The 21402-nt window shown below is 39.6% G+C and overlaps 1 protein-coding gene across 14 annotated transcripts in view; it reads left to right on the forward strand.

The window, feature by feature from the left end:
- SLC41A2 (solute carrier family 41 member 2) overlaps positions 1 to 21402 on the forward strand; it is a 149200-nt gene that overhangs the window by 56761 nt on the left and 71037 nt on the right. For 13 of the 14 annotated variants that reach the window (XM_044941408.2, XM_044941406.2, XM_044941410.2 and 10 more), the window contains one exon: positions 3735 to 3842. The exons of the other annotated variant lie outside the window; for it this stretch is intronic. In XM_044941408.2, the coding sequence (XP_044797343.1) occupies positions 3735 to 3842 (108 nt within the window). The remainder of the gene's footprint in view (positions 1 to 3734; positions 3843 to 21402) is intronic. 14 annotated transcript variants of the gene reach the window in all.

Raw genomic sequence — 21402 nt, forward strand, 5'->3', positions numbered from 1 at the left:
TTGAACTGTGGTGTTGGAGAAGACTCTTGAGAGTCCCTTGGACTGCAAGGAGATCCAACCAATCCATCCTAAGGCAGATCAGTCCTGGGTGTTCATTGGAAGGACTGATGTTGAAGCTGAAACTCCAATACTTTGGCCACCTGATGTGAAGAACTGACTCATTGGAAAAGACCCTGATGCTGGGAAAGACTGAAGGCAGGAGGAGAAGGGGATGACAGAGGATGAGATGGTTGGATGGCATCACCGACTCAGTGGAGATGAGTTTGAGGAGGCTCCAGGAGTTGGTGATGGACAGGGCGGCCTGGCATGCTACAGTCCGTGGGGTTGCAAAGAGTCGGACACGACTGAGTGACTGAAATCATTAACTAAGTTCAGGTGGAACCAGGTGTTGTCATGGCAACACAGAATTTTAAAAGAAACCTCTTTTTAAATTTTTATAGAGAAGGGGAAAAAATATAACACTAGTAGCTTGTTTCCTCTTGCCGCTAAAGAGAGAGATAAAAAATGTCTGACACTTGCAGCCCATTTCCTCTGTTAGGAGACCTCTGGCCTTCCTGCCTGGGAATTAGTATCAGAATTTAACCCAGATAATCTGATTGCAGAATCCTTCCCTTTGGCTACTGTACCATAGTGTTTCTCACTATTCTCATATTTCCTAATCTGTGTGGCTGGACCTTAGAGGCGCTGTGGTATATATTAAATTTTTGAGGGAAACACAGTGACATCTCTTGGACATCGCTGCAGACCACTGGCTCGAGGCGGTTCAGCATTCAGCATTAGATCATACTGCATTTCTCTTGATGACATACCTCTGCAAAGCTAGATTTTCAACAGTGCTGGGGAAAAAAGCAAGTGTCACACAAAAGTCAACATGGAACAAGAAACGAAGGCAGTGGTTTCTGGTTACAAGGTTTGAGAAGTTATGCAGTGCCCAAGAGATACACACATCCCATTAGGAATTAATGTTGTTAGAGGACATAAAAATACAATATTTTCCTTCCAGTGTTTGTGTTATTTCTTTAGAAGGCTATAGAATTGTTAGGGAATAAATACCTATTAAATTGTTTGGACCTAGCTGCTTGGCAGGACTGTTAGGTATTTCTTTTGACCAAAGGAAGCCATGGAAACATTTCTGAGATGCTACAGGTGCTGTGAGCTGAGAAAGTTTGAGAACTTCAATAAGCACATGTGTGCAGGTTATAGAGAGAAGAACGCAGAATCTATTGGGCACAAGGTAGGAAAGCAGTATGTGAAAGTTCTTATTGTTATATCAATGCTAAGGTGTAAGTGTTTTCATAGGAATTCTCACAGGAGCATTTGATTTTAATTACACTAGGAAAGGATGTTAGTAACCCAATGGACTGCATCCCAACAGATCCACGGAGGGATTGTATGTGACTGATAGAGAAATTTAAAATCATTGTATAGATAGGTGTCTTAAAATTATGACCTAGGTAAAACATATTCCTGAATTATGTCTAATCTGATAAAAATGCTATCTCATAAGTTTGTTGTGAAAATTAAATGATGAAGGCTAGAACGGTGACTGGCACATAACCAGCAATCAGTGAATGTTGACTGCTGTTCGTATTTATTATTATTATTGTCTGTTGTTGTTCGTCATCATCATCACCATCATCTCGGAAGGATGCATATCCCACTAGGACAGCAGAATTCTTCCCCAACATAAAACACAGGCAAAATTGTTTGGGAGTTTCTTTGATAGGTTAAGGAATCTGAGAGGTTTCTGGACCCCCAGTGCCTCTTTTAGCTCCATCCTTAATTGAATCCCTGGATGGATTCACTTGTGAATCCTTTGAACCAGGTTTTTACCAGAGACTGGTCTGACAAATATTTCCTGAACTCTCTTTCGTCCCTAGTTCTACATCTGTTTGGAACAGCCTCTAGGGAAACTTTGGAGACAAATTAAAATTTCCTTTCACTTATCTGATAGATTTAAGTCTTTTCTCAACTGTATTGGTATTAGTGACAGGACTGTATTCTTGATATGTTTTGGCATAAATTAAGATGCTTAGTTACTAAAGTCTCATACTAGGACAATCACCTCTTAATAGCACTTGTGAAGTAGCATTTTGTGTTATTTGTATGGCATTTCCAGTTTATAAAGTGCTCTAATGTCTATTGTTTTCATTATTATGGTATTTCTCCATAGGCTCAACAGGACAGATATTATCTTCATTTCATGGTTGAAGAAGTTGAAATCACAAAAGTACATAACTCATCAAAGATCACACAGCCAGTTTGTGACAGATCCATGCCTTGATAACGAATTTTCTGATTTCCAGTTTCGTGCTCTTTATGATCCTCTGCTCTACAGCCTCTTGCCTCACATCCTGAAATGGGGAGCAGAACGTGGGACAACTCAGAACTTCTGGGATCAATTTTAGGTCCCATCTTTTGGTCTTGGGAAAATCACTTTATCTGAATCTCTATTTCTTCGTTTGTGAAACTAGCTAATAATATTACTGTAATTTTTCTGTAGGTTGGTTATAATCAGTGTTGGAACCAAGATTCAAATACAGTTTATCTGGTTCTTGAATCTGTGCTCCTAATCAACTAATCAGTTGTTACTAGTCAGTGTAACTAATCACTAGTTACACTGACTTGGCATCATTAAGAGATAAAGTAGCCTTTAAGAGTAACAGAGTTGGACTTAACTTGGTGGTCCAGTGGTTAAGAATCTGCTTTACAGGAATGTGGAATTCAGTTCCTGATGCAGGAACTAACGTCCCACATGATGCTGGGCAATTCAGCTCACGTACCAGAGCTGGAGAAAGTCTGTGTGCCACAACGAAGACCTAGGGCAGCCAAAAAAAAAAAAAAAGATTGTGTGACAAGCTAAATATACTATGAGATATACTGACTTTATCAGCTATTACTCCCAACTCTAACTGAGTCTTCTAAAGTAACTCAAGGCTTCAGAACTCTGGAAGTTGTTGTTCAGTTGCTAAGTTGTGTCTAACTGTTTGCGACCCCACGGACTGCAGCACGCCAAGCTTCCCTGTCCTTCCCTACATCCTTGAGTTTGCTCAAATTCATGTCCTGAGTCAATGATGCCATCTAGCCATCTCGTCCTCTAACGCCCTCTTCTTTTCCTGCCCTCAATCTTTCCCAGCATCAGGGTCTTTTCCAGTGAGTCTGCTCTTCACATCAGGTGGCCAAACTATTGTAGCTTCAGCTTTAGCATCAGTCCTTCCAGTGAATATTCAGGATTGACTTCCCTTAGGATTGACTGGCTGGATCTCCTTGCAGTCCAAGGGACTCTCAAGAGTCTTCTCTAGTACCACAGTTTGAAAGCATCAGTTCTTTGGCACTCAGCCCTCTTTATGATCCAACTCTCACATCCATACATAACTACTGGAAAAACCATAGTTTTGACTATACAGACTTTTGTCAGCAAAGTAATATCTGCTTTTTAATATGCCATCTAGGCTTGTCATAGCTTTTCTTCTAAGGAGCAAGCATCTTTTTATTTCATGGCTGCAGTCACCATTTGTAGTGATTTTGGAGCCCAAGAAAGCAAAATCTGTCACTGTTTCCACATTTCCCCCATCTATGGGGATGGGTTAAGCTGAATATTCAATGATTAAATGACCTATGTAGTTACATAAAATGTAGATGCAACATTGGGGAAAAAAAGCTGAAAATTTTGGAAATCTTTATTCTAAAGTGTTTTTAAAGAGTGTTGAAAATTATTTTTTTTTTCCTTACAGCACTGGGAGGTGTTCAAAAAAGTAACAGAAGTTTTCATTTTAGTTCCTGCACTTCTTGGTCTCAAAGGGAACTTGGAAATGACATTGGCATCCAGATTATCCACTGCAGTAAGTTCATTCCTACCTCTAAGTATGTATATTTTCTACACATGTGCACACACACACGGATATATATGTGTGTGTGTGTCTGTGTCTGTGTCTCTTTGTGTGTATATATATCACATATGCTGTTCCTCTCTATTGAGGAGAACTTTTATGAGGAAAAAAAATTTTCTCCTCTCTCTACTGATAAGTTTCTGAACCTCAGGGCTATGCTAAGTAGTTATGCCTGTTATCATGTCCTGAAAGTTCCCTGGGCTGTCTGCTTTGGGAATTATAGGCCCTCCTTTACCCTGAGAAGAAGTAACATTCTTGCCTCCTTTCACTTCAGGGGATTCTGGCAATCATCATCAGTGCTTAAGACATGGGCAAGTCAGACACTGAGATTCTTTATGGTTTGATGGTTGGTTGATTGGCATTTAGACTTTCTGTGATTGTAAAAGTAATACATGCTTATTGTAAAAACTGAAGGAAAGGGAAAACGTATAAAGAAGAAAATTTAAAACTACCCTCAATTCTTTACCTAGACACAATCTCTATTACTATTTTGTTACAGATCCTTCTATACTTGGATAACTCTACTTACGCATAGGTATGGCATAATGTGATACACACACACACACACACTATATTCTTAAAAAAGAAGAACTGGAATCATACATATTCTCATTTATAATCTTTGATATCCATTTAAAGAGACATCATGATCATCTTTCCATATCAAGAAATGTGGACCTATGCCATTTTTATTGGCTGTGTGTTTTTCTGTTGTATAGCTCTACTGGGATTTAATCTGTTATTGAATATGTAGCTTCTTTTTAATGTTTTGCTGTTATGACTATTCTTGTATATACAATTATATACTCTAATTTCTTTTGGGCAAATTCTAAGATGAAATTATTGTTCAGGGGAGAAAAAAAGCATACTTTTATGGCTTTAGCCACATACTAGAAAACGGTCATCCAGAAACATTAAACACTTTTAAAAATACTGCCACTAGCAGGGTTCTGAGTTTTTTTTTTAGTAGTCAAAAAGGATTTTGTTTTCTCAGTATAATATTCTTTGGGGATTCCACCATCGTGGAACCAAATCATCATTAATCCATGTAGCTAGTGAGGCTCACTTCAAGGAACCATCAGCCCATTGAACGCTACTGTTGTTGTTCAGTTGCTAACTCATGTCTAACTCTGCCACCCTGTAGACTGTAGGACCCTGGGCTCCTCTGTCCTCCCCTGTATCATGGAGTTTGCTAAAATACATGTCCATTGAGTTGGTGATGCTGTCTAACCATCTCATCCTCTGACACCCTCTTCTCCTTTGCCTTCAGTCTTTCCCTAGCATCAGGGTCTTTTCTAATGAGTTGGCTCTTTGCATCAGGTGGCCAGAGTATTGGAGCTTCAGCTTCAGCATCAGTCCTTCCAGTGAATATTCAGGGTTGATTTCCTTTAGGATTGACTGGTTTGATCTCCATGCAGTCCAAGGGACTCTCAAGAGTCTTTTCCAGCACCACATAGAATGTTAGCCCCAAATTAACTAAGCTGTCATTACTGATTGCAGTGCTGTTAGTATATGAGGTTTGTTTTTTCCTTTAAAGAAGATGCAGCCTATGAATCTGTATGTGAACTAGGAAAAAACATTTGTGTATCTAAAGGTAATGAAGATGTGGAAGCTGAACAGCTGTGTTTTGCTAGAAGCCCCCTTTTCCTCCTTCTCCCCTCTCCTCATTTTTTTCCAGGCAGCTGTGAGGTCCCTAAGTTTTCTTGAGTGAAATAGATGCTTAGAAAGGAAATGCATTAAGTAATGTTTTATTAACATTATTATTTGCTTTTTCAAGAACTGCTACATATACCCAATGGAAACTTCTAAGCCGTTTGCTTATATATAAAAGGTCATATAGCCATACTCCTTCCAGGCAATAATGAAGTACTGGGTTCTCATAATGTGCCAGGCTTCCCAGGTGGCACTAGTGATAAAGAACCCACCTGACAATGCAGGAGACAGGAGATATGAGTTCAATCCCTGGGTCGGAAATATCCCCTGGAGAAAAAAGTGGCAACCCAGTCCAGTGTTCTTGCCTAGAGACTCCCATGGACTGAGGAGCCTGGCAGGCTTATAGAGTTGGAAAGAGTCGGCATGACTAAAGGGACTTAACACGTACGCATAATGTGCCAGCACTGTGCTAACTGCTTTAGGATGTCTTATAACAAACCCTATGAGATAAACACTATTCCTGTTTTACAGAGGAGGAACTGAGGCTTTGAACAGTTGAGTAACTTTCCTGAAGACACAGAGGTAGTATGTGGTGAAATAAGTCATTCCAGAACTTTTCCTTTTACTTGTACAGGATAACTGTGTCTGAGTTTATAAAACCAGTAAATAAACACAATAGCAAAACCCTAATAATCTCCTTCTCCAGTGGACCACATTTTGTCAGACCTCTCCACCATGACCCGTCCATCTTGGGTGGCTCCATATGGCATGGCTTAGTTTCATTGAGTTAGACAAGACTGTGGTCTGTGTGATCAGATTGGCCTGCTGTCTGTGATTATGGTTTCAGTGTGTCTGCCCTCTGATGCCCTCTCTCAGTGCCTACCATCTTACTTGGGTTTCTCCTACCTTGGATGTGGGGTATCTCTTAACGGCTGCTCCAGCAAAGCTCAGCCGCTGCTCCTTACCTCAGGCCTGGGGTAGCTCCTCTCAGCCACCACCCCTGGCCTCGGGCCTGGGGTAGCTCTTCTCAGCCACACCAGAAAAACATCTGTTTCAGCTTTATTGACTATGCCAAAGCCTTTGACTGTGTGGATCACAATAAACTGTGGAAAATTCTAAAAGAGATGGGAATACCAGACCACCTGACCTGCCTCTTGAGAAACCTGTATGCAGGTAAGGATGCAACAGTTAGAACTGGACATGGAACAACAGACTGGTTCCAAATAGGAAAAAGAGTATGTCAAGGCTGCATATTGTCACCCTGCTTATTTAACTTATATGCAGAGTACATCATGAGAAGCTCTGGGCTGGAGGAAACACAAGCTGGAATCAAGATTGCTGGGAGAAATATCAATAATGTCAGATATGCAGATGACACCACCCTTATGGCAGAAAGTGAAGAAGAACTAAAGAGCCTCTTGATGAAAGTGAAAGAGGAGAGTGAAAAAGTTGGCTTAAAGTTCAACATTCAGAAAACTAAGATCATGGCATCCGGTCCCATCACTTCATGGCAAATAGATGGGGAAAGAGTGGAAACAGTGGCTGACTTTATTTTTATGGGCTCCAAAAATCACTGCGGATGGTGATTGCAGCCATGAAATTAAAAGATGCTTACTCCTTGGAAGGAAAGTTATGACCAACCTAGACAGCATATTAAAAAGCAGAGACATTACTTTGCCAACAAAGGTCCATCTAGTCAGATCAGATTAGATCAGTTGCTCAGTCGTGTCTGACTCTTTGTGACCCCATGAATCACAGCATACCAGGCCTCCCTGTCCATCACCAACTCCCGGAGTTCACTGAGACTCACGTCCATCGAGTCAGTGATGCCGTCCAGCCATCTCATCCTCTGTCGTCCCCTTCTCCTCTTGCCCCCAATCCCTCCCAGCATCAGAGTCTTTTCCAGTGAGTCAACTCTTCTCATGAGGTGGCGAAAGTACTGGCATCTAGTCAAGGCTATGGTTTTTCCAGTAGTCATGTTTGGATGTGAGAGTTGGACTAAAAAGAAAGCTGAGCGCCAAAGAATTGATGCTTTTGAACTGTGGTATTGGAGGAGACTCTTGAGAGTCCCTTGGACTGCAAGGAGATCCAACCAGTCCATCCTAAAGGAGATCCAACCAGTCCATCCTAAAGCGGATCAGTCCTGGGTGTTCATTGGAAGGACTGATGTTGAAGCTGAAACTCCAATACTTTGGCCACCTGATGGAAGAGCTGACTCATTTGAAAAGACCCTGACGCTGGGAAAGATTGAGGGCAGGAGGAGAAGGGATGACAGAGGATGAGATGGTTGGATGGCATCACCAACTCAATGGACATGGGTTTGGGTGGACTCTGGGAGTTGGAGATGGACAGGGAGGCCTGGCGTGCTGCCATTTATGGGGTCGCAGAGAGTCGGACATGACTGAGCAACTGAACTTAACTGAACTGAATAATCTCCTCCTCTACATTGTAAAAATGCTCTCCTATGGTCTTGGTCTTAGTACCACTATACTATATCTGGGGTATGTATGTTTTAAAACTTAACTTTTTATAATAAAAAATATTATTTGTATATATAACCCTGTGGCTTATCTCTGTAGTTAGTTGGAGTTAATATACAGAGGTATCAGTTGGAACCAAACCACATAGAATTACTTTGTAAATTCACTTTAGTCTAGTCTTTAATTTTACATTATTGAGTATTAAAAGAACTGGAGAATAATAGAAGCTGGAGTTCCTTAGATTTGAACATAAAAGTTCAAAATGACCCTGGAACATCTTGTGCCATAAAGTAAAGAAATGCTCGAAGAAACAAAGAATGATAGGTAATGATGAAAGGGTAACATACAAACCAGATCTGGGACAATTCGAGCAACAAAATAAATAATGATATTTCCAAATTATAACTCATAGCACTAGATAAGAATCCATGAGTTTGCAGATGAATAACAAGGCAGGCATGGTCTCTGCTATGGTAGAATTTACATAAATAATTTCAGATATTGGTAGAGGCATTAAAGAACATAAAACAGGGTAATGTGATGAAGGGTGATTCACAAGAGCTGTTTTATATTAGGTGGTTAGGGACAAATTCTCTGAGGTGGTGTGTAAGCTGGAAAATGGAAAGTGAAAGTCACTCGGTCATGTCTGACTCTTTGCGACCCAATGGACTATACAGTCCATGGAATTCTCCAGGCCAGAATACTGAAGTGGGTAGCCTTTCCCTTCTCCAGGGGATCTTCCCACCCCAGGGATCAAATGCAGGTCTCACACATTGTGGGTGGATTCTTTACCAGTTGAGCCACCAGGGAAGCCCAAGAATACTGGAGTGGGTAGTCAATCCCTTCTCCAGGGATCTTCCCGACCCAGGAATCGAACCGGGGTCTCCTGCATTGCAGGCGGATTCTTTACCAGCTGAGCTACCAAGGAACCTGAATGATAAAAGTGAGTCAGGCATATCAAAATCTGGGAAAAGACCATTCCAATTTACTATTGTATCTGATCAGTATAATGATGTCAGCGTAATAGTATCAGATATTTAAAAGCATTCTGTACAGATTCACTTTCACAGTTGAGCCTGGGGCAGGAATAAAAACAGAGGCCCATGTAGCCATATGTGTACTTAGTTTAAAATTATACAACAAGCTTACACATTAAAAAAAATCTCCATCTTTCCACCTTTGCAAATATTTCCTCTGACAATCTGAAAGTCCAACATAAAATTTATACTTCTTGGACTCCTTGGGTTCTGTTTTGGAACACAGTGTTGTGGAAGGAGCCAGTTCCTGGTCTGAGCCCTGCCCCACTTCATTCCCCACCCTTGGCTCTATGGTCTGCACTGTGGAAGACCTCACACATTCCTCAGACCTCACATCCATCTACACCCTCAACAGCCAGCCAGCCTCTGAGCACTCCTGGGTTTAGGCATGCACCAGAGGTGGCATGGCCTGTCTTCAGGAGGATTGGCTTCAGGAAGAGGCCCTGGAATTGGACTCAAGGCCATTTGGTCATGGACTTCTATGGTCCTAGGTATCTGAAGTGTGGCTTAGAAGGGGATGAGGCACAGGTGTTGAGGGGGCACACTGCTTAGGTCCCATGCACGCTTCCCCCTGTTGAAAGGGGCACGGCTAATGGAGGACCAAAGTGGGGCCTTCTAAGCCATGGTTCTCAAAGCTGGAGTCCCTCTTACAGATTCAAAACTTCTGGCCTAAGGAAAATTACATGACATAGAAGGGATTTCAAAGCTGCCTTGTGATGTACTTCAGTAAGATAAAAAAACAAGGGGGGAAAGTTATATATTAAGAAGGATTGCTTGGATAAAATAGCCTTACTAGTACACACTGAAGGCAACAGTCTCAGGACTTACTAATAATCAGTGATTGCTTACAGAAAAGCAGTTCTTTTATTGGAAACATCTTAAGTACCCAAATGGATGCACCTTGAGTATACAAATTATTCTTACATGATCTCTATCCTACTATCCTACTCTTGAGAAGGGACTAAAATTGTCATGAATTCAATAAAAGCTGAGATACCAATGAAATTTCATTACTTTTTTGATGTCTTGGAAGCCAGACACATCACTCCATTGTTACACTTTGAAAAGATCCAAAATTTAAACACAGATTTTTCTCAAGTGATCATGTGAAGCAGTAAGTATGTGTAAAATATTAAAATTTTAAAATGTGTTAAGGCAACATTCCTTTGACTCTGAAAATATTTAGAAAGCATCATCATGAAGCAATATACAAAATTTCAGTTTATGGAATTATTTCAATGAAAATACATCATTACTATTAACCAAAACATCAAACCTGGAAATTAAAGAGTATAGAAGTCCTTTATCAATTATATTTCTTTCCTGTTTAGGAGAGAAAGCCCAATAATTTGATAACACCATCATTCTCAGCAGTATCTAGACTGGCAAAACTAGCCAAAAACAATCTTGATTCTCTAATGACTTCATTTAAAAGTGGGCATCTGCATAGTATTACAGCTATGAAGTATAATGGCCACAAGATCAGTCTAGCAGGCCTCAGTACTAAGAAATTATTTCTAAAAAATTTAGAAATAAAATGGTAATAAGATTTTTGGGCTCCCCAGTTGGTGGCTCAGTGGTAAAGAATCTGCCTGCAGTGTAAGAGACACAGGTTCAGTCTCTGGGCTGGGAAGATCCTCTGGAGAAGGAAATGGCAACCCACTCCAGTATTCTTGCCTGGAAAATCCCATGGACAGAGGAGTCTGATGGGCTACAGTCCATGGGGTGCAAAAGAGTAGGACACAGCTGAGTGACTAAACAACAACAGCAGCAATAAGATTTTTAAAATTTCATTAAATTTCACATTTGTTCTAATATTCCAGAAGTTCATCATGTAATGGTGACATTGCTGTCAGCTGAATATTGTTTTTTAACATTTGGCATCCAGCTGGCATGTGTGGCTGTGTGTAAAAGCTACTATACCTTGAACTTTTGTCTTAAAAAACAACAGTATGTTTATGTAGTTTTACTAGTTATGTAGTTTTACTAGTTTATGTAGTTTTCCGAGTTAGTGAAATTACATGTGTTTAATCTTCCATCTTTTCCCAGTGATCCACACGTGTAACTGTCTCAAGAGCTGGTAGGTTACCTAGATAGAACTCATTCCAAAAGGCTTTTTGGCAGGAGACGTGAATAAAGAAGAGAGGTCTTGAAAAACAAGAGTGACAACATTTAAGGGAAAAGAAAGTTATTAGAATGAGAGTTAAAAGGTGGCTTTAGTTTCATTTTGCTAGAAAATGAACTTTGTTCTGATTAATATAGTTAGGCATACAAACATTTAAGCAGCTTGATAAGTTTGCCAGGAAAATTGAAATTTTAACTAACTTACTGCAAAGAAAATATTTCTAAAAGTGACATTATTGAGCATTACCCAGCATTTGTTTAGATTCAAATAATAGATTAAACATACCAATCCATTTTAAAATAGGCCATGCTGTAGGGAATCTGATTAAAAAAGAATATGCTGCAAGTTGAATTGTTTAATTTGATCATGTATTACCATTAAGGGGCTTCCCAGGTGGTGCTAGTGGTAAAGAACCCACCTGCCAATGTACGAGACATAAGAGACGTGGGTTTGATACCTGGAAGGAAGGGGAAGGAAGATCCCCTGAAGGAGGGCATGGCAACCCACTCCAGTATTCTTGCCTGGAGAGTCCCATGGACAGAGGAGCCTGGCAGGCTGCAGCCCATGGGGTCACAAAGAGTCGGACACAACTAAGTGAAGCGACTTAGCACACATACACCCATTACCATTAAAGCTGAATTTCATCTTTTTATTTGAACTTTATTTGTTGTGACTATATTTTATATTAGAACGTTTTATCATACGTCTAGTTATATTTATTTTTCTGTTCATATTTAAGACAGGAGAACTCCAAAGCTGAATAGAAGCTCAGCACAAGGTCGTTACTGCAGGGTCATTTAGCTGGGCCTTTCATTGGGAAGATTGGGGTGGAGTTGCTGTCTTCCATAGGTCAAGAATTGTGTCACTGATTATAAGATATCTGAGTCATAAACTAAAGAAATTATTCAGTTCTCTAAGCAATTAAAATACCATAAAGAGATGAATAAACCATGTTATTAAAGCTTGATGTCATGAATTACTACTTTTCCATCTACTAATTTGTTTAGTTTTATTTTTTGAGGCTATTAGAGGTAAGATGACATGTCCCACGTATTGCCAGGGCCCGAGGCAAGGCCACTGTTGGATCAGTAGTTCTCAAAATGTGGTCTTCTGAACATTTGTGTTAGCATCTTGTTAGAATAGCAAGTTCTCAGCCCCACTCCAAAGCTACTGAGTCAGAAATTCTAGGGTGTGGCTTACTATCTGTATTTGAACAGTCTTTCCAGATGATTCTGAGACACATCGGAGTTTGAGAACCACCCTGTTAAATGAATGGCACGGAGGCCAATAGGGTTGGGACCAAGTGAGAGAAGGGGGAAATCACAGGATGCGAGATCACCTGGTGGGTCATTGTGGGGACTTTGGCTATTGTGTGAATGGGAAGCCTTTGGAAGATTTTGAGCAGTTGAGTGGTGTGATCTGATAGATATTTTTAACAGATTATTTTGACTTGTGTTGCGACAGAGCAGTAGGAAGCCAAGAATTAAAGCAGGGAGACAAGTTGAGAGTCCATTGCAATAATACTGCAGACTAGAAATGAGGTTGGCTTGGATCAGGGTGAGTGCAAGCAGAGGATGTAGTGAGACATAGTTGGAGTCCAAAACTCATTTTCTAGGGGGAGTTGACAGAATTGGCTGATGGATTAGCTAAATTAAAGACTTGAAATATTCTCTAAATTTGAGAGGGGTAAGAATAGCCAAATTAGAAGAGAGAAAAGTAGTCACTTGTGGCATCAAGCTTAGATGACATGGCTGACATGACTAGAAGATATTCATCTAGCTTGTGATATTTTAATTGCTTAGAGAATCTGACTTCAGGTTTTCTAGGTAGAATACTGCCATTCTGGTAGAGTACTGGAGAATCTTTATCAACTTGTAGTCCAGCTCCAAAGCTCTGTGTGTGTGTGTTAGTCCCTCAGTTGTGTCTGACTCTTTGTGACCCCATGGACTATAGCCCACCAGGCTCCTCTGTCCATGAAATTCTTCAGACAAGAATACTGGAGTGGGTTGCCATGGTCTTCTCCAGGGGATCCTCCCAACCCAGGGATCGAACCTGGGTCTCCTGCATTGCAGGCGGATTGTTTTACCATCTGAGCCACCAGGGAAGCCCTATTTGCTGTTAAAGCAGTTCTAAGTTAATCACTTCTTAACAACAAAACCCGCAAAGCCTCACCTTCTAGAGACTCTTCACTGACTGTTCTGAAACAGCCTACCTGAAATTTTTATTACTCTTGACTTTGAGACCCCACACTGTGCTACCCTCTCACCTCTTTCGCCGCTTCTTCTTCTTTGCTCGTTCTCTGCATGTGAGATTTTCTTGAAGTTTCAGTACCTTGTCTTCCATGTTCTCCATCAATAATTGTAGTCCACCACCGCTAACACATTACTGATTCTCAGATTTGCATCTCCAGTCTCTGCTGACTCCCAAGCTGAAATTTTCAACTATCTGCACCACTCACTGCAGTGTAGTTTCAAAGCTAAACTCATCGTCTTCTCTTGCTCTAACAAGTAAGACAGCTTTCTGTCTGTCTTGTCAGTTTATTTTCGTTACAATCACTTACCCTCCCTCTATCTAGTTATTGACTAGTCTGTCAGTTCCACCTATGAAATCCTCATCATTTTCTCTTATGCCTGACCTGTCACCACCTTAATTTGGTTGCCTGTTTATAATTGGGATGCTGTAGCAGACTGCTGACTGTACTCCCTGGTTCCAGGAAGAAGGTTGGATGAATATAATTTTTTTTAACTTAAAACAAGCACTATTTGAAAGTCACCTCTTCCATCTGTGGTCAAAATATAATTCTTCTATACATTTTATAATTTTTCGATGATCTATTTATTTTCATTTGTGAAAGTAGGAGTAAAAATCATTATAGCTGTAGAAGGCTAGTCCATGATTACTTTAATCTTTTGCTCCATGAAATAGTCTTTTCTCATTTTTATGATTGTCTGCAATAGAAATAGGTTAAATGAACTTATAGGATTTTAAGAAAGGCCTATAAAGGTAGAGAATTTAAAACACAAGATATCAGATATAGCCTCCTCACCCCATCTGTTGAAGGTCAGTTGTATATAAAATTTGTTGTTTTATAAAGCTAAAGATTCAGTGTTCACAGATAAAAAAGATATTCCAATAAAATAGATTTCCTGTTTCAACAAGGGAGATTTCATAACAGTGAATCCAAATCGACTTTATCTCACCTTCCTTACTTTAGTCAAAATTTATCTCTAAAGGTATAATGATTAACTTGAAAAAATTTTCCTAGATTTTTATCTTTTCAACAGTAGATATATGTTAGAGTAGATATTCTTATAAATATGTAACAGTAGTCTATAATTGAAAAATAAACCAAATACAGTGATTCTATAAATTGCTGAGTTTAAGTTCTGTTATCTGAAGTCTAAAATTTTCCGCTTCTGAATGCTAAAGAGTCAGGAATGATATTCACTGTCCTAATGATAGTAGGATTTTTTTTTTTTAAGCTTTTAAAACTATTTTCTGGGAGCAAATTGCTATTTTTGTTGCCTCAAACCTTGGTTCTCTGAAGTTATGTTGAAACATTCTACCTTTTAAATTCATTAATTGAAAAAATATTTTTGAGCCTTTTCTATATGCCAAGCAGTGCCCTGTGTGCTAGGGAATCTGTAATAAACAAACTGGAAAATGTTCCTGCCTTCTTTGAGCTTACATTCCAATGGAGGCATATGAAGTTGGAAAAAACCTCTTTCCATAATAATTTTACATTAGACTTTCCATTCAAACTATAAAACTTCTAAATTAAAAAAAGAAAGTCCCCATTGATGACATTAATAACTCTGATATAATGTAGGTACTGTTACAGTCTCAGTATTTTTTCCTAAATTTGGCATAATTCTAAATTTTATGTGTTATTGTCATACCCTCACTGTTAGATACAAGTAAGAGTGCAAATTCCTATTATTAATAGTTCTTAATTTTAAGATATGTTTCTTAAGTTATAACTACTAACCCATAGTCATAATTTTGTGGAGTGGAACTGCTTAAGTTTAATCAAGAACTGTTTTAATCAACTAGATTTTTAGCTCTCTCCTCTTCTTTATTGCTTTTTTGAGATATAATCAATCTACAAGAAACCAGACAAATTCAGTCTTCAGTTTGATGAGTTTCAATACATAGTAAGTACCTGTGAAACCATCATCACAATCAGGATTATAAGCATATGCTTCACCCCTGACAATTCAGCAAGATATTAGGGTGTGTGTGTATTTTAGCATATTAAGTTTTATTATCAAATATTTCAAGCATGTAACATTTTAATAGTGTTCCCAATTCAGTTGTGAACCTTCTCAGAGAATAACAGTTATAAAATCAGGATAATAGATTATTTGTAGATTATTGAAAGCCTATAAAACCAACTAGAAACTAGAGTTTACCCTTCAGTTCAGTCCAGTTCAGTCTCTCAGTCGTGTCCGACTCTTTGCGACCCCATGAACCACAGTACACCAGGCCTCCCTGTCCAACACCAACTCCCAGAGTTCACCCAAACCCATGTCCATTGTGTCAGTGATGACATCCAACAATCTCATCCTCTGTCGTCCCCTTCTCCTCCTGCCCTCAATCTTTCCGAGCATCAGGGTCTTTTCAAATGAGTCAGCTCTTCCCATCAGGTGGCCAAAGTATGGAGTTTCAGCTTCAACATCAGTCCCTCCAATGAACACCCAGGACTAATCTCCTTTAGGATGGACTGGTTGGATCTCCTTGCAGTTCAAGGGACTCTCAAGAGTCTTCTCCAACACCACAGTTCAAAAGCATCAATTCTTCAGCGTTCAGCTTTCTTTATAGTCCAACTCTCACATCCATACATGACCACTGGAAAAACCATAGCCTTGACTAGACGGACCTTTGTTAGCAAAGTAATGTCTCTGCTTTTGAATATGCTGTCTAGGTTGGTCATGACTTTCCTTCCAAGGAGCAAGTGTCTTTTTTAATTTCATGGCTGCAGTCATCATCCACAGTGATTTTGGAGCCCATAAAAATAAAATCAGCCACTGTTCCCACTGTTTCCCCATCTATTTGCCAAGAAGTGATGGGACTGGATGCCATGATCTTCATTTTCTGAATGTTGAGCTTTAAGCCAACTTTTTCACTCTCTTCTTTCACTTTCATCAAAAGGCTCTTTAGTTCTTCTTCACTTTCTGCCATAAGGGTGGTGTCATCTGCATATCTGACATTATTGATATTTCTCCCAGCAATCTTGATTCCAGCTTGTGTTTCCTCCAGCCCAGAGCTTCTCATGATGTACTCTGCATATAAGTTAAATAAGCAGGGTGACAATATGCAGCCTTGACATACTCCTTTTCCTATTTGGAACCAGTCTGTTGTTCCATGTCCAGTTCGAACTGTTGCTTCCTGACCTGCATACAGGTTTCTCAAGAGGCAGGTCAGGTGGTCTGGTATTCCCATCTCTTTCAGAATTGTCCACAGTTTATTGTGATCCACACAGTCAAAGGCTTTGGCATAGTCAATAAAGCAGAAATAGATGTTTTTCTGGAACTCTCTTGCTTTTTTGATGATTCAGCAGATGTTGGCAATTTGATCTCTGGTTCCTCTGCCTTTTCTAAAACCAGCTTGAACATCAGGAAGTTCACGGTTCACGTATTGCTGAAGCCTGGCTTGGAGAATTTTGAGCATTACTTTACTAGCATGTGAGATGAGTGCAATTGTGCAGTTGTTCGAGCATTCTTTGGCATTACCTTTCTTTGGGATTGGAATGAAAACTGACCTTTTCCAGTCCTGTGGCCACTGCTGAGTTTTCCAAATTTGCTGACATATTGAGGCAGCACTTTCACAGCATCATCTTTCAAGATTTGAAAGAGCTCAACTGGCATTCCATCACCTCCACTAGCTTTTTCCTAGTGATGCTTCCTAAGGCCCACCTGAGGTCACATTCCAGGATGTCTGGCTCTAGGTCAGTGATCACACCTTTGTGATTATCTGGGTCGTGAAGATCTTTTTTGTACAGTTCTTTCTTCTGTGTATTCTTGCCACCTCTTCTTAATATCTTCTGCTTCTGTTAGGTCCCTACCATTTCTGTCCTTTATTGAGCCCATCTTTGCATGAAATGTTCCCTTGGTATCTCCCTTAAGAGACCATTAACTGCAGTGGGTAAGAATGGCAAAATTTGTGGCTTCTTTTTCTTGATGGAATTCCCCAATCTCATGTGGTAGAAAACCCATAGTCTTCCCAACTTGAGGTGGCAAAGTTCAAGGAGTCTGGCAAAAGAAAAAAAAGAACAAAAGCAGGCAAAAATGTGAAGCATCCTGTACTTGAAAGACAAATACACTGGCTAAAATTTGAATTTTTGCATTTTTTGACTAAGTGCCTTCTGTTATTATGCATACCCATAGTGGCAGAAAATTGAAGTTTTGGTGGCATGAATGATCAGATGACAGAGCTTTAAGGTGACAGAGCAGGTAGAAATTTATGGGGAAATCCCAGCCACAAGAGAACTGCAAAGAGGATAAGCCCCAAAATCTGAGCATTAATTCTGTCCAAATCTTTGGCTGACCATTAAACTACATAGGTGAGGAGAGAGCCTCCCCAAAAGCTGAGCTGAAAAGCAGTATTTGGTAGCTGAAAGAACCAAGCAGAGATATGAACTGCTGCACCTTGTGGGAGAGACAGTGGTTTGCAGTTTGAGTCTAGACCAATAACTGCCTATTAGAAGGAAAATCCAGTTATCCTCAGCAGAACATAACATTATCCAGAGTTATTATAACACATTATTATACTGTCTAGTTTTTGACTGAAATCACTAGTGGAAAGGAACCAAACCCAAAAGTGTGATTCATATTCAGTCAACAGGAAGTGACTCAAAGTGGGCCCAGATGTTGGATTTAACAAAATCTTCCAAAGCAGCTAATATAAATGTGTTCAAAGAACTAAAGGAAAAAATGTTCAAAGAATTAAACAAATGTGTCTTAATGAGTGAATGTATCAGATTGGTGAGAGCAGAAGAAAGAATTCATGAACTTGAAGATAAATCAGTAGAAATTATTCAATCGGAAAAAATAAGAGGAAAAGGTTGAAGACATCATAAATTGAGTCTTGGATATCTGACTGTATAATGATGTTAAACGTTGTTGTCATTGTTCAGTTGCTCAGTCATGTCTGACTCTTTGCGACCCCATGAACTGAAGCATGCCAAGCTTCCCTGTCCTTCACCATCTCCCAGAGCTTGCTCAAACTCATGTCCCTTAAGTCGATGAGGCCATCCATCCATCTCGTCTTCTGTCGTCCCCTTCTCCTCCCGCCTTCAATCTTTCCCAGCATCAGGGTCTTTTCCAATGAGTCAGTTCTTTGCATCAGGTGGCCAAAGTATTAGAGTTTCAGCTTCAGCATCAGTCCTTCCAATGAATATTCAAGGTTGATTTCCTTTAGGATTGACTGGTTTGATCTTACAGTCCACAGGATTCTCAAGAGTCTTCTCTAACACCACAGTTCAGAAGCATCAATTCTTTGGTGCTCAGCCTTCTTTGTGATGCAACTCACATCCATACATGACTACTGGGAAAACCATAGCTTTGACTAGACAGACCTTTCTTGGCAAAGTAATATCCCTGCTTTTTAATATGCTGTCTAGGTTTGTCATAGCTTTTCTTCCAAGGAGCAAGCGTCTTTTAATTTCATGGCTGCAGTCACCATCTGCAGTGATTTTGGAGCCCAAGAAAATAAAATCTGTCACTGTTTTCATTGTTTCCCCATCTATTTGCCATGGAATGATGATACCAGATGCCATGATCTTTGTTTTTTGGAATATTGAGTTTTAAACCAGCTTTTTCACTCTCCTCTTTCACCTTCATCAAGAGGCTCTTTAGTTCCTCTTTGCTTTCTGCCATTAGGATGGTGTCTTTTGCACATCTGAGGTTATTGATATTTCTCCCAGCAATCTTGATTCCAGCTTGTGCTTCATCCAGCCTGGCATTCCACATGATGTATTCTGCATATAAGTTAAATAAGCAGGGTGACAATATACAGCCTTGATGTACTCCTTTCCCAGTTTGGAAGCAGTCCGTTGTTTCATGTCAATTTCTAATTGTTCCTTCTTGACCTGCATACAGGTTTCTCAGGAGGCAGGTGAGATGGTCTGGTATTCCTGTCTCTTTAAGAATTTTCCACAGTTTTCCACAGTTTGTGCTCCACATAGTCAAAGGCTTTAGTGTAGTCAATGAGGCAGTAGTGGATGTTTTTCTGGAATTTTCTTGCTTTTTCCATGATCCAACAGATGTTGGCAATTTGAGCTCTGGTTCCTGTGCCTTTTCTAAATCCAGCTTGAATATCTGGAAGTTCTTGGTTCACCTACTATTGAAGCCTAGCTTGGAGAATTTTGAGCATTACTTTGTTAGCATGTGAAATGAGTTCAGTTGTGTGGTTTGAACATTCTTTGGCACTGCCTTTCTTTGGGATTGGAATGAAAGCTGACCTTTTCCAGTTCTGTGGCCACTGCTGAGTTTTCCAAATTTGCTGGTATATTGAGCACAGCACTTTCATAGCATCATCTTTTAGAATTTGAAATAACTCAGCTGGAATTCCATCACCTTCAGTAGCTTTGCTCATAGTGATGCTTCCTAATGCCCACTTGACTTCACATTCTAGGATGTCTGGCTCTAGGTGAGTGATCACACCATCATGGTTATCTGAGTCATTAAGATCTCTTTTGTTAAACATATGTGTGATATATTCGTATACTACATATGGTAAAAGTTTTAATACTTGACCAAACCAGGTAGTGGGAATATAAATGTTATTGAAGAGCATAAAAGCAATTGCTGGTGCATGAAATTATTTTTATAAAAGTTAAATTCATTGAAGTATAGTTTATATTCAATAATACATGTACCTATTAACTATATAATTTGATGAGTTTTGACAAATATATTAAATGTGTATCTACCACCATCAACAAGGTACAGAACATTTTTCTCACCCTGATGTGCTTTTGCTGTTAATTCAGCTGCCAGGTAATCCCTCTGACCTCAAGTAATCTCTGCTCTTTCAGTTACTTTTTTAGAATTTCATATAAATAGAATCATAATTTTTCTCATTGTTTATTCATATTCTTTTCCATTATGGTTTATTATAGGATATTGAATATAGTTCTCTTGTTGTTTATCCATTCTATATGTAATAGTTTGTAACTGTTAGTTCCAATCTCCAAATCCATCCGCCACCCTGTACTCCTTTCCCCTTGGCAACTGCAAGTCTGTTCTCTAGGTCTATGAGTCTCTGTTTCGTAGATATGTTCATTTGTATTGTATTTTGGATTCAACATATAAGTGGTATTCTAGTATTTATCTTTCTCTGACTTACTTCACTTAGTATGATAATCTCCAGTTGCATCCTTGCTGCTGCAAATGGCATTAGTTCATTCTTTTTCATGGCTGAGTAGTGTTCCATTAGATCTTCTTTATCCATTCATCTGTCAGTAGACGTATATTTAGGTTGTTTCCCTGTCTTGGCTATTGTGAATAGTGCTGCTATAAACATAATGGTGCATGTATCTTTTCAAATTATGATTTTTCCTGGATATATGCTCAGGAATGGGATTGCTAGATCATATGGTAAGTATATTTAGTTTTTTGAGGTACCTCCATGCTATTCTCCATAGTGACTGTACCAGTTTACATTCTCACCAACAGTGTAAGAGGGTTCCCTTTTCTCCACACCCTCTCCAGCATTTGTTATTGGTTGACTTTGTAGTGATGGCCATTCTGACCAGTGTGAGAACTCTCACCTCCCGATCTTTTCCTGTGCTCAGTTGCTCAGTCATGTCTTAGCAGCTACATGGACTGTAGCCCACCAGGCTCCTCTGTGTATGGAAGAATACTGGAGTGGGGTGCCATTTCCTACTCCAGAGTATCTTTCCATCCCAAGGATCGAACTTGTGTCTCTTACATCCCCTGTATTGGCAGGTGGGTTATATCACTATCGTCACCTGGGAAGTCCACCCTTAACTTTAGTTTTCACTGGGATCCAGTCAACAATCTTTGATCTTAGAGGAGGAGTTTAAAAGTTTTTCTTTTGTTTCTTGTCCATTTTACCTACTTAAGAGTTCTGGAATCCCCAGAGTGGGGTTAAGCCGAGGAGGTCATGCTCTTTGGCCTAACTGGTGCTGCAAATAATTGCTAGTCATATATCTCAGGGTAAATTTTTTTAGCCCCTTAAATATATATATTTTA

The sequence above is a fragment of the Bubalus bubalis genome, chromosome 4, assembly GCF_019923935.1.
Source record: "Bubalus bubalis isolate 160015118507 breed Murrah chromosome 4, NDDB_SH_1, whole genome shotgun sequence".
NCBI classification, from domain to species: Eukaryota; Metazoa; Chordata; class Mammalia; order Artiodactyla; family Bovidae; genus Bubalus; species Bubalus bubalis.